Source organism: Triturus cristatus, chromosome 7, assembly GCF_964204655.1.
Source record: "Triturus cristatus chromosome 7, aTriCri1.1, whole genome shotgun sequence".
Taxonomy (NCBI): domain Eukaryota; kingdom Metazoa; phylum Chordata; class Amphibia; order Caudata; family Salamandridae; genus Triturus; species Triturus cristatus.
In genome coordinates, this window is record NC_140590.1 from 1,594,033,595 (window position 1) to 1,594,060,014 (window position 26,420).

Consider the following 26,420-nt stretch of genomic DNA (forward strand, 5'->3'; position numbering starts at 1 on the left):
CCAAAAGCCTGTGGCAGCACTTTGCAAACCCACACACTAAATGTCTTGCAGGGCAGCGCAAGCGCTATCCCAGCGAGACCTAAAAAAGGAGAGAATTTCGAAACTGGTAATTTGGCGCCACATGCTGGCATTTTAAGAGAAAGCAAGAAGTTGTTCTTGCACTTCATCTGGACAATCCAACGGCAAGACGTGCTTCCTCCAATGCGCATGCGCACACACTGAAGGGTGGTGGCACTAGCTTCCTTTGGTTTATCTTCCTGTATTCGATGTGCGTGGTACAATCCAGAAAGAAGGATAGGTGGGTTACGTCAGTGACGCACCACCGCGCATGAGCTTTGGTTGGAGCACCGGAGAACTGAAAGGGCTGTAGTCCTTCTTCGCTGTTTACGTTGTAATCATTGCTTTCGGATCTCATTGAGTGGGGGAGTGGGTTCCAGACCGGCTGAGATCCTAGCATGGACGAGTCTTACCTGAACCGTAATGATGGTGCACCCGGACCTAGTCCGGTGTCTGCTGTGGCAGACTGGGAGGAGCGCGGAGGGGTGAGTGGGACCACGGTGGGAAGGGAGAGGGGCAGAGCTGTAGATGCCAACAATATCGAATCACCAGCACAAGGGGTGGGAAGTGACTGTCCAGGGGCCAGGTTGCTATCAAGACTCACGGTACCACAAGCTAGCTATGTCGGCAGTTCGGCGTGTTAGTGGCCAATATACAGATCTATAATTCATGTGTGCAGGATACCGAGAGAAGACCGTTAGCAGACACATTTTTAGTTTCTTATTGTGGATGGAGAAATAATTTAGATAAAGTTTAGCGACTGTGCTGAAGGCACATTATACAGAAAGTAGCTAGGATAGAATCGGTGGCAACGCAGTCTAGTGCGCCTAGAAGAGTCTATTGTTTTGTGTGTAACATTTGTATAACACTCTCTGCACCACTTTTTGGAGTCCTCGAAGCGTTTTGCAAGTGGTGGATTAGGTAGTATCCAAATATTTAGTGATTGGATGAGAAAGAGTGTCGTTGATCGATGTGTTGGCTAAGCGTGGAGTTTTTCTTTTCTTCATGCGTGTGAGCGCCCCTTGAAGGTGCTCTGAGTTTGCTGCAGCAACGCTGTATGCATAAAGCGGTATGTAAGAGAGTATTAGGGATGAGCTTTGAGTCTGTATGGCACGTTCTAGGATTGAGTAACGTGCATTTTGACCTCTCTTGGGCGGCGAATATTCTTGGCAATATAAACTGATTCAGATACTTTTATCAGGACCTCTAAATTGAAGATCAGGGTGTGTTAAATTATATACCAAAGGACGGAGGAGTCTTGCATATAGAAGCTGCTGCAGACCAAAAAGACAACCAGTGAAAAAAGAAAAGCAAAAGGGTTTGAGAATTAGCACAGCCCCCTGGCACACGCTAGTTTTATGTTCCCTTTTACTAAAAGTTTGGATAGGTTCTTGGGCCCCAAGCTCAGGGTGTTTTGTAAATCATTGATTGAGTGGGCAGTCACTGTCGCTGTGTTGTAGAGCTGATCTTAAAGATCTCCATACCAGTTAAGAACCTTAGTTTATAAGGTTTGTAACAATCCATTTCACTCCTCAGCCTGGATGTTAAGATTTTCACAGACATCTAGATTTTTTGGCTAGAGTATACCCTTACTGATGAAGCAGGCTATCTTAAAGATAAGGTGGTACCAATAGAAAAAAACATTCTCCATGGTATAGATAGCATCCTTCTTCCAAACCTTTTGCCCTTACCTCTGGTGTCCCCCAGGGAACAGCTTTAAGTCTGGCAATATTCAACCTCTATGTCTGCCCATTTGCTGACCTGATGGAAAGCTGTGATCTTTCTCTATTCTCATACGCAGACGACATGCAAATCATCTTTTCATTGTTGTCTATTCAGGACCAAAATACTGATGCCCTGAATTCCTTTTTCGTTCTGGTAGACATGTGGATCAACAACAATTAGCTCAAATTCAACGGAGCTAAGACCGAAGTATTGGTGCTAGGAAAGAACCCCTCGGTATGGGGCCCACGGCATTGGCTTGAAACCTTGAGCGTTCTCCTAGGTCTGGCCCCCAAAGTAAAAAACCTTGGGTTTTCGCTGGATGAGAAGGTGTTTATGAAATATCAAGTGGCTGCTACCTCATTTACTGTCCTGAAATGTCTGAGGAAGATCACTTGGGTGCTCCCTTTTCCAGCCCAGAGGACGGTCATCCAGGCGCTCATTTTGTCTAGACTGGATAGCGGAAACATCCTTTATCTGGGGGTGGAAAAGGCATCCATTAGATGTTTCAAGTAGTCCAGAACTCAGGTGCTTGATTGCTATACAGACTTCTCAAGGGCGCCTCGGCATCTTCTCTCTGCCATGAGCTGCATTGGCTCACGGCAGAGAAGCGGTTTCAGTTTAAAGCCTTGTGTTATGTGCATAGAGCAAGATTGGGTGTCGGCCCACGATACCTGCAAGAACTAGTAATATCATATTGACCTGCCCGTCCTTTATGATCAAGTGACCTCTCTGTGTGCATAGTCTTCAGAATCAGAAGGGCACGCTTGGGAGGACTGTGCTTTACATACTAAGGGCCCAAGCTGTGGAATGCGTACCTTAATCAAAAAACAGAACCTCCTTGTCATCAATACATAACACTCAATACATAACAATCAGCACCTTTCACACTGCAGGGGTGAGAATGGACAGCACAGATGTGATCACAATAATTAAGAGAAAAAATATGTCATAAAAATTTATTAACAATTTCATTACAAAGATCTGCAAATACACTACTGTATATTGTCATATGGCTAATTAGGAAGCGATAACAATATGAACACATAAATATATAATAAAGAGCATCAACAAAAGCAGTTCAATAAACACCATAAATTATAAGGTAAGGGACACAGTAAAAAAGGACAGAGTAGTCCTATTAACAGAGGAAAATCACCAAACCAAAGACTCATTAATTGTGACCCCAATCGATATTGCTTTCTATTATATGTCACAAAAAGCTGTAATCAAAGATTTTGTGTGGTTTCCTCATTAAAAGCATCGACGCGTTTCGGTGGGCATAAATTCTCGGCCAACACCTTCATCAGGAAAGATTAAAATAGAGTCCCAATAGCAGTTACAGTAAAATCAATCATCTGGAAAAAACATGACATAACATTTTTTTAGTCACTTGCAGAATCTATTTATTCTCTCAATACTTAGACACATATATGACTGTCCAAAAAACTCATCCCCGATTATAGAAAACATATACATCAAACAGACATACCTACAAACAGAATTCATCATTCGAATTGACTCATTTATTCTAATAGTGGAAGTTCCACTTCGTATTGCTTTACAAGAACTTTATTGTCAGCACAATGTGCTCATGTGAGCGCGTCAAAGTAAAAGGATTCGCGCAACGTCTAAGATATATTGCATATGTTGGTAGAGACCCGACTTAGCATTGCTATAGACAGGCTATCTTATTGGCATTAAGTGTCTATGGTAGCACAAAAAGATGAGACTCTTTACATAAGCATATTATTAATTTTATATATATGCCATAGGCTATAGCATCAGCACTACTGCTTATATTGCATAGCACGTTAAGATTGTTCACATTTGTAAGGGACCAACTACCTCATTCATTTAAGAAGCTGTATCCATGCATGTACCGCCACAAATTCGTTATGTCTTTATCCGCCGCCAAGATACGTCATTCGCGGTGAGTATTAAAAGCACCTAGTTAAATAGAGACACGACAAACTCAAATATTTTGTTTTTCACAAAAGTCAGAATATAAGGGAAAACTAATACCACTTTGGAATACCTCAATTATGTCTGCATTGAGTCTAAAAAGACTTCACGACACACGTGTTTTTCTATTTTGGGTATTGTCCTTATATCTCACACGAACACGTATAGGCACCTATGAACAAAAATGAGTGCCATGATATGTTAGTACCTGATCGTGCATATCCTAAGTAATCATTAAATACACTGTTATGGTTTCACAGTATTCTCATGAGGATTTCTTTTTATACCATCCCCGATACGTGAATCTTGAGAAGCATATAACTTCTAAACTCTTCGGAGCTTTCAGCTATCTTATACGGTACCTTACTATACAATTCTTATTAATGCCACACCTATGTTTAACATACACTTTTTTGTCAAGACAGGTATGTCACTCTCTATATTAAAGCCTCTATCACTGAGATCTAAAAAATACAAATACAAGTGACGGAACCAGCGAGAGTGATTTATAGTTAATCATTTACCTTGAGCAACTTTCATCTAAAGAATCCCCGTTTCACCATCAAATGTAGGTTTAAATTGTATTCGAACCAGGGTTGGTGCCAATAAAGCACTGTGAAGAAAAAACTCTGTTTTAGTTTAAGTTTGAACAAGCCTTTACCAGACGGATCATACTCCCTCCCCTTTTAATTGTTACGGCTAAGGCTACCTCTTGTCAAGACCTACCTCCGTTTTGCCTGTTGCGGTGCGCACAGTGCAGCCTTCTTGTGTTGATACAGCTAGCCCCAACTCGGACTCAAGGTGTTATATATACGGAGTAACTCTTAATGAGACCGAAGGGAAGTGAAAACACCACTTCCGGGTCATCAAAAGCACGATACCCTCTCTGTTTAAACCTCCGTAAATGTCACCGCCATCTTGGAAGTATCAGCAGATAGTCAGTACCCTCTGTGAAATGCAAATATTGAGTTAACCCAGAAGAAACGAAGTCCAATATAGACTTACAGTCGCCATCATTGCATAATGGGTGAATTTGCCCCAAAATCTATAGTCGATTATAAAATCGGAAATATACACCGGTGTGTTGTCTACTGTGATGTCACACAGTTCCGAACCAAAAAATGGGTTCTAGGTTCAAGCCAAAGGGCAGAAGGTACCTCAAGATCCTAATTTCGTTCATTCTACCAAATCGGGAGAAATTAGCCCTTCAATCTACCAAATCGGGAGAAATGAACCCTTCAATATACCATCATAAATATACATTGTGATTGCTTTTGTGACCATATCTCTCCACACAGAGCCTTCCTCATCACAAGAACTCGATCTTTTGCTCGGTGATTAAGTGGAAAGTGTGCAAATATACCTATTGTGTTAGCTCTTGTGGTAATATTGGCACCTGTCTTATCCATATAGCCTATATATGGATATTGCTGCAAACACCAATTTAAAGATCACCAATATATCTTAATCCTGTGTGCCTAACCGATAAGGGAAGCAAACCCAGGGGTCTTGCAACAAAACTGCGCTTATAGTATGCTAGTATTGCCTTATCTGACCACCAGCAAATGGTCCCATTCTTCTCTAGAGTTTAATCCTTTGTGTACAGTATTTAGATGGGAGATGTACCATTGTTCGCGTGCTTTTCGCTTGTTAGTAATGTTACCACCTCGCCTATCAATTTTGATTTTTTCCATGGTGAACCACATGAAATCGTTTTCTCCATGCCCATACTCAAGGAAATGTGGCACCAAGGGCGCAGTTATTTTTTTCGTTTTAATTGCTGATCTGTGCTCTTGTAGCCTAACCCGTAGTTCTCTGCCCGTCTCTCCCACATATCCCAGTCCACAAGGGCACTGGAGGAAGTAGACCACATTTTTGCTCCTACAGTTATTAAGTGTATTGGCTCTAATTGTGTGTCCATTATATTTCATCTCTTTGGATTGCAGGCACTGGGGACAGATATTACAAGTGCCACATCTGTAGTTGCCAAATGCTCGATCATTTGCAATGGTTTGCTGGCTATCTGATCTGTCTTCACGATAGGTGTGCACTAGGATGTCTCGCAGGTTGTTGTTTTTCTTAAACGCATACAGTGGTTTGTCTAATTTGACCTCCTCCTCATAGTTTAAAATATGCCAATTTCTGTTGACAATATTCTTGATTTGGTTGCTCATGTTACTGAATTTACTTACAAAAACCACTTTGCTGGGTAATTCTTTTCTTACTGCAGATTTATTCACCAGGGCATCTCGATCATAGAATCTAGCACGTTTTAGGGAATGGGTCAAGAGTTTCTTTGGATACCCTCTATCTCTAAATTTGCGCTTAAGATCATTAGCATGTTTATAAAAGTCTTGTAAATCCGAACAGTTCCTCCGAAGACGGAGAAACTGGCTAAAAGGGATACTGTCCCTCTGGGATTTGGGGTGAAAGCTCAAAAAGTGAAGAAGAGTGTTCTTGGCCATAGGTTTAGTGTACAGCTCCACTCCCAAGACTCCGCTAACATCTTTGATTGTGATGTCCAGGAAGTCCATTTTAGTCCTACTGAAGTGGAACGTGAATCTTAAGTTGGGATCTCCCAAATTTAACCATTCGAGAAATGTTTCCAAATCCTCAGTAGAGCCTTCCCATATGAAAAAAATGTCGTCAATGTAGCGGTACCAGCCCGCTACATTTTCGAAAAATGGGGCCATCTCATTATATATACGCTTGATTTCAAATTGGCCAACATACAGGCAGGCCAGACTGGGAGCACAGGTAGCCCCCATGCTGGTCCCTTTAAGCTGTTTGAAGTATTCGTCTTTGAACAGAAAGATGTTGTTCTTTAAAATCAGATTGACACAGCTGACAATAAAGTCGGCATTGGCTCCACCTAGGTCTCGGTCAGCCAAAATCTTGCGAATTACATTGACGGTATCATATTGTGGAATATTAGTGTAGAGAGACTCAATGTCCAGGGTAACTAGACATTGAGTCTCCCCACAGAAAGATTTTCCTTCGACGAGAGAGATCATATGAGCAGAGTCCCTCACATAAGAGCGCAACCCACAGACAATAGGGCGCAAAAAATGATCAACATACTTGCTGATGGGCTCCAGGAGAGATCCAATACTGCTCACTATTGGTCTCATCGGTGGATCCGTACAGTTCTTATGGATCTTTGGCAGACCATATATGGCAGGGGTCCTTGGTTCCGAGTTGTTGAGGAATTTGAACTCATCCTCACAAATCCAAGATTTTTCTTTAGCTTCTAGGAGCAAGGCTAAACATTCTCTAGATATATTGACTTGCTGCCTCTCATTTGTCCGTACATAGTGTTCCTTGATGTTAAGCATTTCCAACATCCTGTGTTCATAGTCCAGGGTGTTGAAAACCACCACCCCACCTCCCTTATCGGCAGGTTTGATGGTGAGATTTCTATCTGCTTTAAGGGAATTGAGGGCCTGTCTTTCTGCTCTATTAATGTTGTTATGCCCCATGAATTTGTTTGATTTGTTCAAAATTTTTTGAATGTCACTCTCAACAGCTTTCTCAAAAATTTCGACATTTTTGCCAACCATGGCCAAACTTGGAGTGAATTGTGATTTAGGTTTGAGACCCGAGTGATTAATGCGTTCGAGAGTATCCCTATTTTCAAAGAATCTCCTCAATCTCACTTTCCTAAAAAAGGCACGCAGATCTTTTTCTAGCTGAAACTTGTCAATTGATGCTGATGGGACAAAGCTAAAACCCTTACTCAAAATACTAATTTCTATTTCATTGAGGGACTTATTGGATAGATTGATTACTGGTGCTCTGTCTGTCGCCAATACCTCTGGCTCCTGGTACGCATGTATTCCTGTTGTTGAGGAGGACCCCTGTTCATCTGGCCTCTCCCCGGATTGCCATTGTAACGTGACCCTCTCCTCGGGCGCGAGTCTAAAAAAGGCACGTAATCCCTAGTATTACCCCTATTCATAGGTTCATCTCTTGACATGCTGTCATCTTCACTACTCGAGCCGGAGGTTTCAGAAAAGGTGACCTGTTTTCTGCCCTCTCTATTATATACTTGTCTATTTGGTGGTTTTTCCCAAGCCATGTCATTCCTCTGTTGGAAATAATTCTCCCTGAGGTATGGGTAAACCCTTTCCTGAGAGAACCGATCCATGTCCTTTCTCAGTTTATTAGTTTTTTTGTTCAACAGATAATCTCTGTATCCTTCCACGTCTCTATTAATATCTTCTAACTTTTTCTTAGCTTCTTCTAATGCAGAACAGTTGTTTAACTCTAGCTCCAGTTTATCAATGGCCTCTTTTTCAATTATGATGAATTCCTGGGCAGTCTCAATGATCAGAAGCATCCAATCACGGCTGCATCTGTTTGATATCATAGCCCATGTCTCCAAATTTTTTTTATTTTCTATAAACAGGCCCGGTTCGAAAACTGGGGTAAGCTGCTGAATTTGAAAAAGAAATTAATACGCACGGAGACCCATGCCGAATTTTTAATTGAATATGTGAAATCGGGTACAATACCTATTGGGTTACAGGTTCGTAACGAACCGGGCCTGTTTATAGAAAATAAAAAATTTTTGGAGACATGGGCTATGATATCAAATAGATGCAGCCGTGATTGGATGCTTCTGATCATTGAGACTGCCCAGGAATTCATCATAATTGAAAAAGAGGCCATTGATAAACTGGAGCTAGAGTTAAACAACTGTTCTGCATTAGAAGAAGCTAAGAAAAAGTTAGAAGATATTAATAGAGACGTGGAAGGATACAGAGATTATCTGTTGAACAAAAAAACTAATAAACTGAGAAAGGACATGGATCGGTTCTCTCAGGAAAGGGTTTACCCATACCTCAGGGAGAATTATTTCCAACAGAGGAATGACATGGCTTGGGAAAAACCACCAAATAGACAAGTATATAATAGAGGGGGCAGAAAACAGGTCACCTTTTCTGAAACCTCCGGCTCGAGTAGTGAAGATGACAGCATGTCAAGAGATGAACCTATGAATAGGGGTAATACTAGGGATTACGTGCCTTTTTTAGACTCTCGCCCGAGGAGAGGGTCACGTTACAATGGCAATCCGGGGAGAGGCCAGATGAACAGGGGTCCTCCTCAACAACAGGAATACATGCGTACCAGGAGCCAGAGGTATTGGCGACAGACAGAGCACCAGTAATCAATCTATCCAATAAGTCCCTCAATGAAATAGAAATTAGTATTTTGAGTAAGGGTTTTAGCTTTGTCCCATCAGCATCAATTGACAAGTTTCAGCTAGAAAAAGATCTGCGTGCCTTTTTTAGGAAAGTGAGATTGAGGAGATTCTTTGAAAATAGGGATACTCTCGAACGCATTAATCACTCGGGTCTCAAACCTAAATCACAATTCACTCCAAGTTTGGCCATGGTTGGCAAAAATGTCGACATTTTTGAGAAAGCTGTTGAGAGTGACATTCAAAAAATTTTGAACAAATCAAACAAATTCATGGGGCATAACAACATTAATAGAGCAGAAAGACAGGCCCTCAATTCCCTTAAAGCAGATAGAAATCTCACCATCAAACCTGCCGATAAGGGAGGTGGGGTGGTGGTTTTCAACACCCTGGACTATGAACACAGGATGTTGGAAATGCTTAACATCAAGGAACACTATGTACGGACAAATGAGAGGCAGCTAGTCAATATATCTAGAGAATGTTTAGCCTTGCTCCTAGAAGCTAAAGAAAAATCTTGGATTTGTGAGGATGAGTTCAAATTCCTCAACAACTCGGAACCAAGGACCCCTGCCATATATGGTCTGCCAAAGATCCATAAGAACTGTACGGATCCACCGATGAGACCAATAGTGAGCAGTATTGGATCTCTCCTGGAGCCCATCAGCAAGTATGTTGATCATTTTTTGCGCCCTATTGTCTGTGGGTTGCGCTCTTATGTGAGGGACTCTGCTCATATGATCTCTCTCGTCGAAGGAAAATCTTTCTGTGGGGAGACTCAATGTCTAGTTACCCTGGACATTGAGTCTCTCTACACTAATATTCCACAACATGATACCGTGAATGTAATTCGCGAGATTTTGGCTGACCGAGACCTAGGTGGAGCCAATGCCGACTTTATTGTCAGCTGTGTCAATCTGATTTTGAAGAACAACATCTTTCTGTTCAAAGACGAATACTTCAAACAGCTTAAAGGGACCAGCATGGGGGCTACCTGTTCTCCCAGTCTGGCCTGCCTGTATGTTGGCCAATTTGAAATCAAGCATATATTTAATGAGATGGCCCCATTTTTCGAAAATGTAGCGGGCTGGTACCGCTACATTGACGTCATTTTTTTCATATGGGAAGGCTCTACTGAGGATTTGGAAACATTTCTCGAATGGTTAAATTTGGGAGATCCCAACTTAAGATTCACGTTCCACTTCAGTAGGACTAAAATTGACTTCCTGGACATCACAATCAAAGATGTTAGCGGAGTCTTGGGAGTGGAGCTGTACACTAAACCTATGGCCAAGAACACTCTTCTTCACTTTTCGAGCTTTCACCCCAAATCCCAGAGGGACAGTATCCCTTTTAGCCAGTTTCTCTGTCTTCGGAGGAACTGTTCGGATTTACAAGACTTTTATAAACATGCTAATGATCTTAAGCGCAAATTTAGAGATAGAGGGTATCCAAAGAAACTCTTGACCCATTCCCTAAAACGTGCTAGATTCTATGATCGAAATGCCCTGGTGAATAAATCTGCAGTAAGAAAAGAATTACCCAGCAAAGTGGTTTTTGTAAGTAAATTCAGTAACATGAGCAACCAAATCAAGAATATTGTCAACAGAAATTGGCATATTTTAAACTATGAGGAGGAGGTCAAATTAGACAAACCACTGTATGCGTTTAAGAAAAACAACAACCTGCGAGACATCCTAGTGCACACCTATCGTGAAGACAGATCAGATAGCCAGCAAACCATTGCAAATGATCGAGCCTTTGGCAACTACAGATGTGGCACTTGTAATATCTGTCCCCAGTGCCTGCAATCCAAAGAGATGAAATATAATGGACACACAATTAGAGCCAATACACTTAATAACTGTAGGAGCAAAAATGTGGTCTACTTCCTCCAGTGCCCTAGTGGACTGGGATATGTGGGAGAGACGGGCAGAGAACTACGGGTTAGGCTACAAGAGCACAGATCAGCAATTAAAACGAAAAAAATAACTGCGCCCTTGGTGCCACATTTCCTTGAGTATGGGCATGGAGAAAACGATTTCATGTGGTTCATCATGGAAAAAATCAAAATTGATAGGCGAGGTGGTAACATTACTAACAAGCGAAAAGCACGCGAACAATGGTACATCTCCCATCTAAATACTGTACACAAAGGATTAAACTCTAGAGAAGAATGGGACCATTTGCTGGTGGTCAGATAAGGCAATACTAGCATACTATAAGCGCAGTTTTGTTGCAAGACCCCTGGGTTTGCTTCCCTTATCAGTTAGGCACACAGGATTAAGATATATTGGTGATCTTTAAATTGGTGTTTGCAGCAATATCCATATATAGGCTATATGGATAAGACAGGTGCCAATATTACCACAAGAGCTAACACAATAGGTATATTTGCACACTTTCCACTTAATCACCGAGCAAAAGATCGAGTTCTTGTGATGAGGAAGGCTCTGTGTGGAGAGATATGGTCACAAAAGCAATCACAATGTATATTTATGATGGTATATTGAAGGGTTCATTTCTCCCGATTTGGTAGATTGAAGGGCTAATTTCTCCCGATTTGGTAGAATGAACGAAATTAGGATCTTGAGGTACCTTCTGCCCTTTGGCTTGAACCTAGAACCCATTTTTTGGTTCGGAACTGTGTGACATCACAGTAGACAACACACCGGTGTATATTTCCGATTTTATAATCGACTATAGATTTTGGGGCAAATTCACCCATTATGCAATGATGGCGACTGTAAGTCTATATTGGACTTCGTTTCTTCTGGGTTAACTCACTATTTGCATTTCACAGAGGGTACTGACTATCTGCTGATACTTCCAAGATGGCGGTGACATTTACGGAGGTTTAAACAGAGAGGGTATCGTGCTTTTGATGACCCGGAAGTGGTGTTTTCACTTCCCTTCGGTCTCATTAAGAGTTACTCCGTATATATAACACCTTGAGTCCGAGTTGGGGCTAGCTGTATCAACACAAGAAGGCTGCACTGTGCGCACCGCAACAGGCAAAACGGAGGTAGGTCTTGACAAGAGGTAGCCTTAGCCGTAACAATTAAAAGGGGAGGGAGTATGATCCGTCTGGTAAAGGCTTGTTCGAACTTAAACTAAAACAGAGTTTTTTCTTCACAGTGCTTTATTGGCACCAACCCTGGTTCGAATACAATTTAAACCTACATTTGATGGTGAAACGGGGATTCTTTAGATGAAAGTTGCTCAAGGTAAATGATTAACTATAAATCACTCTCGCTGGTTCCGTCACTTGTATTTGTATTTTTTAGATCTCAGTGATAGAGGCTTTAATATAGAGAGTGACATACCTGTCTTGACAAAAAAGTGTATGTTAAACATAGGTGTGGCATTAATAAGAATTGTATAGTAAGGTACCGTATAAGATAGCTGAAAGCTCCGAAGAGTTTAGAAGTTATATGCTTCTCAAGATTCACGTATCGGGGATGGTATAAAAAGAAATCCTCATGAGAATACTGTGAAACCATAACAGTGTATTTAATGATTACTTAGGATATGCACGATCAGGTACTAACATATCATGGCACTCATTTTTGTTCATAGGTGCCTATACGTGTTCGTGTGAGATATAAGGACAATACCCAAAATAGAAAAACACGTGTGTCGTGAAGTCTTTTTAGACTCAATGCAGACATAATTGAGGTATTCCAAAGTGGTATTAGTTTTCCCTTATATTCTGACTTTTGTGAAAAACAAAATATTTGAGTTTGTCGTGTCTCTATTTAACTAGGTGCTTTCAATACTCACCGCGAATGACGTATCTTGGCGGCGGATAAAGACATAACGAATTTGTGGCGGTACATGCATGGATACAGCTTCTTAAATGAATGAGGTAGTTGGTCCCTTACAAATGTGAACAATCTTAACGTGCTATGCAATATAAGCAGTAGTGCTGATGCTATAGCCTATGGCATATATATAAAATTAATAATATGCTTATGTAAAGAGTCTCATCTTTTTGTGCTACCATAGACACTTAATGCCAATAAGATAGCCTGTCTATAGCAATGCTAAGTCGGGTCTCTACCAACATATGCAATATATCTTGGACGTTGCGCGAATCCTTTTACTTTGACGCGCTCACATGAGCACATTGTGCTGACAATAAAGTTCTTGTAAAGCAATACGAAGTGGAACTTCCACTATTAGAATAAATGAGTCAATTCGAATGATGAATTCTGTTTGTAGGTATGTCTGTTTGATGTATATGTTTTCTATAATCGGGGATGAGTTTTTTGGACAGTCATATATGTGTCTAAGTATTGAGAGAATAAATAGATTCTGCAAGTGACTAAAAAAATGTTATGTCATGTTTTTTCCAGATCATTGATTTTACTGTAACTGCTATTGGGACTCTATTTTAATCTTTCCTGATGAAGGTGTTGGCCGAGAATTTATGCCCACCGAAACGCGTCGATGCTTTTAATGAGGAAACCACACAAAATCTTTGATTACAGCTTTTTGTGACATATAATAGAAAGCAATATCGATTGGGGTCACAATTAATGAGTCTTTGGTTTGGTGATTTTCCTCTGTTAATAGGACTACTCTGTCCTTTTTTACTGTGTCCCTTACCTTATAATTTATGGTGTTTATTGAACTGCTTTTGTTGATGCTCTTTATTATATATTTATGTGCTCATATTGTTATCGCTTCCTAATTAGCCATATGACAATATACAGTAGTGTATTTGCAGATCTTTGTAATGAAATTGTTAATAAATTTTTATGACATATTTTTTCTCTTAATTATTGTGATCACATCTGTGCTGTCCATTCTCACCCCTGCAGTGTGAAAGGTGCTGATTGTTATGTATTGAGTGTTATGTATTGATGACAAGGAGGTTCTGTTTTTTGACTAAGGTCACATTTGGTACCCCTCTCCTTTGTCTTTGGGGTCCCTCTCTCCTCTTTTGGAATGCGTACCTTAACCCTTGAAAAGTTGCACCTCACTGCCGACCTTTCGAAATCTAATTAAGAACTGGTTATTTTGAGTGAGTGGGGCCTTGCTGGACTGAACCTGCCGCTAAAGCACTGGGAAAACTAATGTGGGTATCTGAAAGCTATATAAGGCAAAAAAAAAGCATGCATCACAAGGTGAAAGGTGGTATTCATCACCCTGAATTCAGAAAAACATATTTTTGGCAGTTTATAAAGTGTGCACTGACTGCAATGTGATTGGGGGAGAATTGTAGCTCGTCCATAATTACAGCGTACCAGTGTCTTAGGGCAAAGCTGAAAGTGCACAGGGTGATCTCTAGGCCTCTGGCAACCATGAGGGGGTAAAAAACATGATTTTTTTTCACTCACCTCTACTATTCACACTTACTATGGAACGCTTGGCAAACCAAGATAGGCATAACGTAGAACTAAAAATATTTAGGATTAGGAAAGATGAGTTTTAACTGTCCATGCTTGCAGATGATGTTCTGGTTTCATTGTCTGATGTTTATGACTGGGCCTCTTCTCTCACGGGTCTAGATTGATGCAGATGAGTAGCAGGTTTTAAGGGGGCGCGTGGCTAGCAGCCGGCAAGGATGGTCGCAGCCTAGTGAGGCTCCCGACCTCCCGCCCGATTCTCCGCTTCAAACATCCTGAAAACGCCTGGGAACCCCGAGGAAAAGCGGGGGGGTCCCAGGAGACACCTTGGGCTCTGCTCCAGTCTGGGCTGCGCCCCTGCGGTCGAACCGGCGCGGAGAAGGGAAGCGTTGCGGCGCTGGATCTCTGGCAGCCAAGATGGCGGCTGCCCCGGCCTCGGAGTGACGGGACCCACGGAGGCGCTGCGGTTGAGGTGACGCCCTGGGACGGAGTGACAGGACCTTGCTGGGGTGAGGATCTCCGGAGCGCCGGCCGCTGGAGGGACCGGCCGGGCGCACGGGTCCGCCGCGACGGGGCTCCAACTCCCCCCCCCCCCCCTCTTCGGCCGCGACAAAGGTTGGTGGCCTGACCTGTGGGGCGCCGCGAGCTCTGGAGGCCGAGGCGTGGCCTACTTGTCCCCCGCTGGAGTTCGTCTGCCCTGCCTGCGGGATCTCGCCGCCCTACCGCACCGAGGCGCTCCTGGTAACGGACTGCGGCCGGTCGGGAGGGGCCGGCGAGGCGGCCATCTTCTGCTACTCCTCTCCCCGAGACGGACGCTGCATAGCCCGGCGCCCCTGTTCTGGAGACCGGGGGGCGGCCGCGCGCTCTCTGGACTCACCGATTCGGACTCTCCTTGGCGCCGGCGGCGGTGGGCCTCCTGTTGTCCCCGGCCCTGCTTGGCGGAGTGGGGGCGGTGCGGCCGGCGGGCCGGCACCGCTAGCAATAGTGTACTGTGGATCGACCGGGGCCCCGTGCCCTGTCCGGGGGCACCACACGCGCCGCGCACGTCATTGTGGCCCTCCCCTGCTCCCCGAGTGGAGCCATCTGAAGAGCTGACTGCAGCGGGGCCTTGAGGCGACGCTGGACCCCACCGAGGGAGGAGGCTCGACCTGGGGCGCCGTGGCTGACTGCGGCGCGGCTGCACGGGAGCGGCGGACCTGACGGGGAGGCGGCTCTGGAGCCTGGACTGCAGCGGGGGTAAGGGGACGTGGCCGAGGGGCCATTGGCCGGCCGACCCTGCTGGGAGGCGCACGCCAGGCGGACTACAGTATCTGCGGCAGGAGCATATCGCCCGCCACGGGACTTTGGGGGCAGCTGGACTGAGCATTGCGCCTCAACATGGGTAAACCAAGAGGGGGAAGAGGTGACGAAGGCCCCGCCTCGGAGGCGCCTGTAGGGGTCCCACACAGCCCTGCGGACCTACAACAGATGCAGGATCGCATCCTGGAGGCCATCGCGACCACGAAGGACGCACTACACCAAGACATAGCGCAGGTCGCAACGGGCTGGGACTCCTGCGGGCTGACCATGGCAAGCTCACGGACAGGGTCAAGACTGCAGAGTCCACTCTGAAAGACCTCGTACCGGCGCAAAAATCTGCTGAGGGCCGATTAACGGAGGCACTGGATCGTATACACGCATTGGAGCGGAGGGCCGAGGATGCTGAAAACCGCAGCAGGCGCAACAACGTGCGCCTGGTAGGCCTGCCGGAAAAAAAGGAGGGCTCCGACATGGTGGGCTACCTGGATGGTTGGCTGCGGACGGTCGTGGCCCCGGAGGGCCTATCGCCCTTCTTCACGTTGGAACGTGCGCACCGGGTACCTGCCAGACCCCCTAGACCGGGACAACCGCCTCGCCCCGTGATCATCAAACTCCTGCACTACAAAGACAGGGACTGGTTGCTGCAGAGGGCCAGAGAAGCGGGCCCCTTCCAGGTGGACAATAGCAGGGTCACGCTGTTCCCGGACTACACATTCGAGACCCAAAAGCTGTGCGCCTCCTTCCTGTCCATCAAAAAGGAACTCCGCTCCGAGGGCCTCCAGTATTCGCTTCTCTTCCCTGCCAGGCTCAGAGTAGTGGCTGATGGTAACACGATGTTCTTCCTCACGGCGGCGGAGGCATGGACCTGGTGGGACACCTACAGGGCGGACGTGGCCGGGACCAAGGCTGAAGGGACTGGGGGCCGGCAACAGCAGCGACCGGTGAGGAAGTCGCGGAGGATCCGTGGGCGCAGGCGGGGGCCCAGGGGACCGACTGACTCCCAGACGGAGGACGGCAGGAGGGCTGCCTTGCAGGCGGTGATGGACTTATCGGGCGCGGCATTGGCTCCGTCCGAACAGGCCTCAGGCTCGGAGGTCCTGGGCACGGACTCAGAGTCGGGACACTCAGACTCTAGCAGCACGAAAGGCCCGGTGGTCACGCCTCAAACCTCGGAGGACATAATCGAGGGCTGAGCGCCGCACAAGAGACTTCCGATGTGCAGCGGCGGCCGGGGCTCGCCATCACAGACACAGGAGCAGGATACAGTAAGCTGGGACATTCGTGAGCTTCATGTGTATTGTGGGGCGGGGGGAACGAGTCGATGGCTGGGATCTTGTGTCTAGTCAACGCCCTACAGGGCCCATACGGCCTCCGTAGTGTAGACTGCGGATTAGTGGGTTTGTGAGAGCGCGGTTGCTCAAGCATAGTTTGGATGGGAATAGCTTTTGTGAAGTTAGGTCCTGTTCTGGGGGGGGGGGTGGGGCCTGGAGTAGTTGGGGGGGGCTCAAGGCGCAGTGCAGGGGGGGGAGTTAGGGGTTGTGTTGAGGGAGGGAGGGAATAGTGTCACCATATGCGCCTGGGGACGGACTGCCTGTGTTCAATGCCGTACACTGTGGGACAATGGCTAATGCGGGGTCGATAAAATGTGTGACTTGGAATGTGAGGGGGCTCCACTCCATGGCGAGACGGCACAAGGTACATGCTTATCTGATCCGTCGGGGAGTGCAGATAGCGTTTCTGCAGGAAACCCACCTTACGAAGAAGGAGGGCATAGCCCTGCAGCGTAGATGGAGGGGCCAACTGTTCTACACCACGTATTCTGCCTTTGCTAGAGGGGTATTAATTTGGATACGGGCGGGCACGCCTTTTCAGGTGACCAAACATAGCGGACCCGGAGGGTCGATACGTTGCGGTGGAGGGCAGACTCAGGGGCAGGCACATCGCTCTAGGAAGCATCTATGCGCCTAATGTGGACCAGGCGACCTACTTCGCGCGACTCTCTGGTGCGCTGGCTGGATACCTAGCGGGCCCAGTACTCTTAGGGGGGGGGACTTCAATTCCATAGCTGATATTACACTAGATAGATCACATCCGCCGCTGCCCGCGTCCCCGGTACACCGGTTGGCGAAAGCTAGAGCGGATTGGCAGGACAAATGGGCTCTGACCGACGCTTGGCGCGCCCAGCATCCTGAGGGGAGGGACTATTCCTTCTACTCCGGCATCCATGACCTTCATGTCCGATTAGACGCCTTCCTATGTTCTCCGTTGGTCCTCCCCGCGGCGGGCAAGACGGAATATCTAGCGCGCACCATCTCCGATCATAACCCCCTGCTCCTGACGCTAGGTTGGATGAACGTAGTTTCTCAGATCCCGACGTGGCGACTGCGGCCAGACACACTAGATGACCCACCGTTCCGAGCGTCGCTCGCTGAAAGGATTGGGAATTATTTTGTAGAGAATGACGGTACCGCGACCTCTAGGGCGGCGGAATGGGATGCCTTTAAGATCGTGGTGAGGGGTCACTGCATAGGGAAATATGCGGGTGTACGAAAGACCCTGCTGGACGACTTAGACAGAGCCGAACGCGCGCTACGAGAGACCGAAGTGGCGCGCCCCGACCGGCCCGAGCTGCAGTACAGACTCTGCGAGGAGCGGGAGGCGGTGGAGGTGGAGGTGGAGCGTCTTCGCAGCTTCGATTACAGAACGTACCTAACTAAAACACACGCCGAGGGGGATAAAGCCGGGACGCTGCTGGCCTGGTTAGCGAACACCACTAGAAACAGTCATCCCGTCTTGGCCTTACGGGGCGAGGAGGGCCATATAGCCACCACGCAACCGGCCATTTTGGACGGCTTTCGGTCTTATTACGTGCGTTTATACAAGAGTGCATTGTTGGCACAGGATGAAGAAGTAAAGGCATACCTTGACGCGCTGCAGCTACCGCGGCTGGAACAGGAGCACGCAGATGCCCTGGGTGGCCCAATAGAGCTAGCGGAAATTAGGGTAGCAGTGAAGCAGATGGCCCGCAATAAAACCCCGGGCCTGGATGGCCTGCCCATAGAGTTTTACGGCCAATACCTGGAGCGGTTGGCTCCCCGGCTCCAAATTGTTTATAATGAGGCCAGGAACAGTGGACGGCTCCCGCGCTCCATGCGTGAGGCAATCATGATTCCATTACTAAAGCCACGCAGAGAAAGCACTGACCCTGCGTCCTACCGGCCCCTATCAATGTTAACTACCGATTACAAGATCCTTAGCACCATATTGGCGACCAGGCTATTGCGCCATATGCAGGAATTGATCCACCAGGATCAGTCTGGGTTTATTCCCACCCGCAACACCACCCACAATATCCGGCGGTTGCTTAGGCTTGTAAATGACCCGCCGCCCGAGGCGCGGACCCCCCTGGTGCTGTCAGTCGACATTGAAAAAGCGTTCGATAGCCTGGAATGGGAATACCTGTTTAAGGTGATGCGGCGTTTCGGCCTGGGCGCGACAACTATATCCACTGGACAAAAGTGCTATATTCTTCGGCGAAGGCTCGTGTGAAAGTGGGCACTCTGGTGTCACAGCAATTTGAGGTGTGTCGCGGTACCAGGCAGGGGTGTGCATTGTCCCCCCTGCTGTTCGCGTTGGCGATAGAGCCTCTGGCGGCCATGGCCAGACTGGGCAACCACTGTGGCGGGCTGGATTTTAGAGGGCACCGCCATTTCATATCCTTATACGCGGACGACCTCCTCCTCTTTCTGGAGAACTCCGACAGCGCGGTGGAGGGGGCGGAGGAGCTCCTGGAGCGCTTTGGCAGGATGTCTGGCCTCAGGGTTAATTGGAATAAGACCTGTCTGTTCCCCCTGCGGCGGGAGGAGGTGCAGCCCCCCGCCTGCCAATTGATTAGGTGGGAGCCTCGCTGTCTCGACTACCTGGGGGTGCACGTATATCATGACTTCTCGGACCTGCTGGAGGGCAACATAGGGCGCTGCATCCGCGCCCTACAAGGAAGCATGTCTTTCTGGGCCACCCTGCCACTATCGGTCATGGGCCGCATATCCCTACTGAAGATGATCGCCTTGCCCCGACTCTTATACTTCTTCCGAACACTCCCAGTGTGGGTTCCCGGAGCGATCTTTAGGCACCTCAGGTCGCTGATAACATCATTCCTGTGGGGATCGGGCAGACGCAGAGTAGCGCTAACGACGCTGACCCGCCCAAAAGACGAGGGGGGCCTAGCGGTCCCGAGCTTCGAGCTCTATTACTTAGCTGCCCAACTGCAGTCCTTCACGCAGGAAGTAGCGAGAGTATACCGTGGCCCGGAGAGGGACAGGGACACGGGCACTCCCCGCCATGTATTGGCCTACATCACCCTCCAACAGAGGTTGGCACTAGGGGACCTGACCCAGGAGGAGCGCACGTTCCGCCTATGCTGGAACAGTTCGCAGAGACGAGCAGGAGTCAGACACCCATATGCGCCCGAAATCCCACTGGGTATGGTGACGGCACTCCCTCATGGGGGGGACTGGTCGAGGCTGCAGTTGTGGGAGGAGGCGGGTCTGCAGATGTTGGGGGACCTGTACGAGGACGGCGTGCTGTCCCCGTTTCAGTCTCTGCGGGATCGCTTCGACCTCCCAAGAGGGGATTACATCTTACATGCGGCGGTGGTGCGAGCCGTGCAGGCACACTGGGGTGAGGGCTTAGTTGAGCCCGCAACGACACAGGTGTGCCAATACACAATGATGTCGGCTGGCACCTTCAAGGCGGTGACGTGCCTTTACTCGCGGATGGTGAGGGAGGCCCTTCAGCCCCTGACTGCGCTAAAAAACAAATGGGAGCTGGACCTGCAGGTGGACATCCCTGACACCACATGGGCGCAGTTGGTGCGTAGGGCCAGAAAAAGCACGAGAAATGCGCGATTCCAATTGATTCACTTTTATGTGCTCCACAGAGCATACCTTACCCCAGACAAAATTAGGAAATACTTCAGAGCTGCGGAAGCTGCGTGCCCTAGATGTAACAGGGTGGGAGCAGACCTGACCCACATGTTGCGGACCTGTCCAAACCTGCAGGAGTACTGGGAGGGGGTCGGCAGCACGTTGAATGACGTTGCGGACAGAGACCTACAATACGACGCGGCCGTTTGTATACTCCACTGGTTCCTGCACACGCCCAAGACTAAAATATCCAGCAAGTTTATAGATATGGGCCTTATCCTAGCAAAAAGGGAAGTGACGAAAGGGTGGAAGTCGAGGGCGGGTCCCACACACCGAAGATGGCTGAACGAATTCCTCAAATGGGCGGCTAGCGAGAGCACACTCAGATACCAGCTGGCTCACCGCGGACCGGATGACAGGGCTCAGGCGGCGGCAATGGAATGGGAACTGTTAGTGCAGGCGTTGCGGGATAGCCTGGTCAGTGGGGAGGAGGAGGAGAACTCTGACGTGGCAGACGGAGGTGCGACATCAGCTCCCCTGCCAAGCACACACGAGTAGGGATCACTGACTTTCTCCTGCTGCCTACCACATATATTAATTACTCCTAACTGGGCGCAATGGGGGGGGGGGGGCACTGGGGAGGGGAGGGCGGAGGGTGGACTTGCAAGGTTAAGGTTTTATAGAAGTAGATTATAAGTTCTGCACGGGCCAGGGGGAGCAAGAGGACAACGATTAAAAGCGGGCAGCGGGTCTCCCCACCGGAAGCTCGTTTTCGTCAGTATTGTCTCAATGTACCATACGAATGAGTGTTGCCGCCCGGCCTCCGGGATGTGGGCAGTACGGCTGTGTATGACGCACAAAATAATGGTCAAGGGGAGGACGCCTCACTGACATGTGCCCTGGTTGCTGTACAATATACTTGGTCCTGCAATAAAAACGGTTTGACAAAAAAAAAAAAAATGAGTAGCAGGTTTTAAACTCAACCTGCTGGAGCTGGACATCCTAAATCTTTGTCCCCTGAAGTTGTCGATACAGCAACTCAGTCAACGGTTCCTCCTTAAAGTAGACTAGCCCATTCCATACTTGGGGATCCAAATAGCCAGCTCTGCACCATACTTAGTTGCACTCCCCTTGTTCATGAGACTTGGAAACAACTTCAGTGTTGGAATTTAGTCATGGTTAGGGTGGGTAGACTCCCTGAAAATGACCTTGAGTATGTATTCCAAATACTTTCCTTGTGATCCTAAGCAATCATCATATATATTTGCAGATGGATGTGAACAACTTCATCTGCAACAGGAGTACCACAGGGATATCAGGGAAACACATGGTGCTCAATCCAAGATAGGAAAATGTGAGGGTACCCCCCCATTATAACCTGCACTTACAAAGCACCACAGCTGCTGCCATTTCTTATTGAATGTTGTTATGAAGAGACCGATAAACAGTTGTTTCATCGGCTACATTCCAGCTGGTAGTCCATGCTGAATCATCCCTTCATTAATTAAGACCTGATGGCCAGGGAGATTTTATAATTCACTCGTTGGACAGGGCAACAGTGCGCCTGCAGTAGGGGCGAAAGTAAACTTTCTACACACACATAAATCCTAATTAATAACTTGAGAGCGAACAAGGAGAAACGAAACGTAAGAAAAGCTAAAGTTAGGCTCACAAAATTGGCTAACCTAAGAACATTCTTTAATGTGCACCCTTTACACAAATTTCTGTTTGAATCATTTATAAACAGTGAATACATTGAATTTACCTAATATTCATAATACACATGCACGATTACATGAACTCTCTAAACACGTGCTAAATCCTGATCAGTCCTGTAAATAGCGACACAATTTCATTCTACTGATTTTAATATGAAGATATAAACTTCAATCTAATAACATGAAATACAGCAAAACAATATAATGTATGTGAGTGCAGTTTGTACATGAATATAGTGCACCCACACAAATTTTAGAGCGTTAAGTGCTCTATCATTGTTTAGATAGAAGATAGCACACAGAGGGAATTGGATACAAATTTGTAGTATCCTGTCCATGTTTATGTTATGCCATTTTCACCCTTTTAGCCAGAGCTATGGCCTCATAATAAACTTATTGCTTTGTTCAGCTTGGCTGGAAGGCAGTAGTTGCTGAGGCGCCAAGCTCGCTCTAGAATCTTACATTCGCATTTTAATTCTTTTAGTTCTGGACTGTACCAAGGTTTAGAGGTAGAATCCCTAGACAGTCTAGCTGAGTGCTGCAGGGCGAGAGTATCAACTGCCTTAGATATCCAGCTGGTGAAACCATCTAGTCGGTTCTCTACATCGCCAGAGAGGAATGGCGTAGAGGTCTCCAGAGCTTGGATGAGAGCACCAGGGGCAATTTTGCCGAAGGCCAGTTTGCGGGATGAACGCACTACAGGCTCGACATTGCGCACTTCCCATGAGAAGTATGTCAAGAAGTGGTCAGACCAAGAGACCAGACACGGGTCCCTCATAAAAATAGGGAAATTGGTACAAATAGGGTCCAAGATGTGGCCAGCCTGATGGATAGGGAGACTAACCTGCTGGTCCAGTTGGGCCAGATGTAAGATATCCAAAAAATTGGACGTGTCCTTAGCCTCTACCTGGTCGAGATGGATATTAAGATCCCCAAGAACAACGTAGTGGGAAAATCTCGGCGCAATGGCATCACCACAGGCCTGTCGAAATGGTCCCAGGGGGCCTTTAGATCAGTGATCCCCCCCCCCTCCCTCCTAGCGTGAAGTAGTCCGAGGAGCGAATGCTGAAATCAAGGGCTTCACAGCCCCCCCAGGAGGTGACGTCTCCCCTCCGTAACTCCCACTTATCTTTGTAAAAAATAGCCCCCCCCCCTTCTGGGCAGTCTGCTCTAGTGATCTTTGCGTCTGTGCTAGTATCTCTGTCTTGGTGCTGGTGGACAGAGAGCACTGTTTGCTGTGGGTTTCACTCAAACTGTGGTGAGATTTATTTCCCCATATCATTTGTTGCGTACTGCCGGCGCAGCGGCAGTTTTCAACAGTCATTTTGATGTTTGAACTGACCGCGTGCATTTCACCCCATTTTTGATACCACGTGCGTCACCTCGAGGATCCACCATGACGTCGAGATCTTCTTCCTCGTCAGATTTGCCTGCGTGACACTGTTTGGCGCACAAGTGCGCCGGGAGCCTTCCAGCACAGCGCGTCGTGACTGCCGCTATCTTGTGTTTGGCGATAGCTTCCATCCACTTGCTCTTGGGTTCACTCATCTTCTTTGCCCTACAGTGCAGCACTGTCTTCGCGCTGCATCCTTTCTTCACCTTTGGATCTCGTCAACAATTGTCTGCCTTAGTTGTCCTTGCTTTGGAACGCTGGCACATCCCAGGTGCTGTTTATAGTTTCTTTAACAGATGAGTGAAGTATATTGTGAGTGCATCTTTTGGCTGTGTTTTCTCTGACCTACTTCAATCTCGTTGTGTTCTGCCTCTGCATGGCTTTTGTGGGTGCCACAGTGCACATTTGACTTCTTCTCGGGGATACCAGTCCATGGGCTTGTTGCATCTGCAGAGCTTGTTTAATTACGAACTCCGGTGGGTGTCGCATGACTATGGTGACACTCACACCTCTTAACTTTAAATGTTTACAAACGTTAAGGTCATGGTGTTTATCTATGCCTATTGTATGCTTAGTTATGATTAAGCAACATTCATTCTTGTTTTGGCTTTTTGAAAAATGTAACGCTGGAATTGCTTTTATCCACACTTATCCACCATGGGATTGTATGGTGGGTCTCCATGGCTCGTCATTTTACGTTCATGGACTTTGGGTACACACCTTCAGGAGTTCATTGTTCATTTTACTTGTGTACAATTTACACTTTATTCTTCCCTACTGAGGGATGGCAATGGGTACTAGCCCCATTTGCTCACAATACACTTGCCTGCATGGGCTACTTACGGTTTCAACCCTCTCTCAGGGCATCGTTGCATGGGTGTTAGTCCCATTTGCATTAGCTAACCATCCCTATGCTTAGGGATAAGCTATGGAATCAGTTCCCATTTACTGTAGCTAACCTCCCTTACGTGTCGGGGTAGGTCATGGGTTTCAGTCCCAACTTCTCTTATGCTGTTACCCTCACACAGGGTGTGTCTTATGGGTTATAGTCCCATTACTACATTTCGCAGTATGTGACCTCTACACGGGGTTGTCCATACACGGCTTTTATTTCATGGGTCTTAGTCCCATTCACATTACCTCCTCACCCCTTCGCCTCGGGGTATGGGTCGGTCATGTTTTTATGTACCATCTCCTCGTACATTGTTACCCATTTTCAGGGTGTGTCTCATGGGTTTCTGTCACATTTGCTGTTATTTTCTCGCAATGTTATTCTTATATTATGTTACATTGTCGATTTTGAAAATGCAATGTTATGCTTGTATCTTATTTCATTTATCACCATGAAAGTGGGGGAGGATGAATTTTACTTCTTTTGTATTTTTATTCTTCTCCTCTGTTTTCGAACTTGTTCAGTAATCCACGTGATGTTACATTTTCTTTTTCATCCTTGGATCGTGGACTATACACATAGTTGTTATTCTTCCTTTGTCTTTAGTCTTTCATTTTCTGTAGTGCTTTTCTCTTTCTTCCTTGTTCAGGAAGAGATTATTCCTTCACTTCTTCGTGTGTCTTGTGTTCAGTTTGTGTCGTGCTTTGACTTTGTCCTTGCATGTCTGTCTGGCCGGTGGGTGTGTTTGGGGGGTAGTCTCCTGCGTCCATGCCTTTCTGCTACTTGTTGTTTCTTCCGCCTTATCTCTGTTTTCTTCTCTTTTGCAATTCATTTTTGGAGAGTATGGGTTATTTCTATTTGTGTATATTTACCCATTTTTTCCTCTTTGTTTTCTCCCACCTATCTTTTCGCTCTTTCCTAGCTGTTCATTTCTACTACATTTGTTCTGTTGCATTTAGTGTTCCTTTTCTTTATTCCTTACTTGGGTTCCTTTTGTTACATCTTATTCTGGTACAGGACTTGTGCTTCTGTTGTATAAGAAAGGGGGATATGTAGTATCCTGTCCATGTTTATGTTATGCCATTTTCACCACCTGCTCAGCCAGTGTGTTTGTGCTGTGTGCTGCATAGAATGTTGGAGTGATGATGCGCTTCGGAATGCTGGGAGCCTGTAAGGTGAAGTGACAGTTGAGAATGGGCTGAGCAGCAGGCAGGCTGCTCCTGGTGGGGCTGCTCTTCTGAACCTATAATACTCACTGAGGGGTAGCTGTTCCTAAAGAGAAGAGGATAGATCAACCTATTATGGTTGGGAAAGTGTGCATCTCTCAGTAAGGTTGGATATCTAGAATGGGTGGGGAATTTCCCCTTTTGGTTTTAGTGCCATCACACACCCTTGCGAGTGTCATGCTTCATCATCGGGGATTGCTCCTCGTGGGAATGGTGCTGCAGTCCCTCACAGGCCCCGCGAGAGGGCTCTTTAGCGAAGATCTTTTTAGGAGACGCCACAGTTGTGCATGCGGGTGTGTGGGCCTAGAGAAGTGAATGGGTGGGTTAAAATTGTCGTCAATGGTACCCAGAACCTAGTTTTTATTCAGGGGTCCCAAAGACAAGGTTAAGATATCTGTAGGATGTGGAGATCCTCCTTAAAACAAACAGCTACCCCTCAGTGATTATTACGTTTGTCCTTGGGAGCTTGGGTACTGGACCTTCCATTTCTAATTTGCTCCCTGTCCCCCCCCTCTCCATTATGCCTTCTGAACCTGTAACTTACTACAATAAAACATCTTGAACTTCATCCTACCTGCGTAGACCTTCATTACTACAAATTCCTAAAAAGATTCTGTGCTATTTAGACGATATTCATTATTTTTCTATTTCTATATCTGAACTACT

General features: G+C 46.7%; 1 protein-coding gene across 1 annotated transcript in view; it reads left to right on the forward strand.

The window, feature by feature from the left end:
- Window positions 1–335: 335 nt before the first annotated feature.
- NELFCD (negative elongation factor complex member C/D) overlaps window positions 336–26,420 on the forward strand; it is a 106,915-nt gene continuing 80,830 nt past the window's right edge. The window contains exon 1 of the mRNA XM_085619453.1: window positions 336–542. Within this exon, the coding sequence (XP_085475579.1) occupies window positions 456–542 (87 nt within the window). The 5' untranslated portion in view covers window positions 336–455. The remainder of the gene's footprint in view (window positions 543–26,420) is intronic.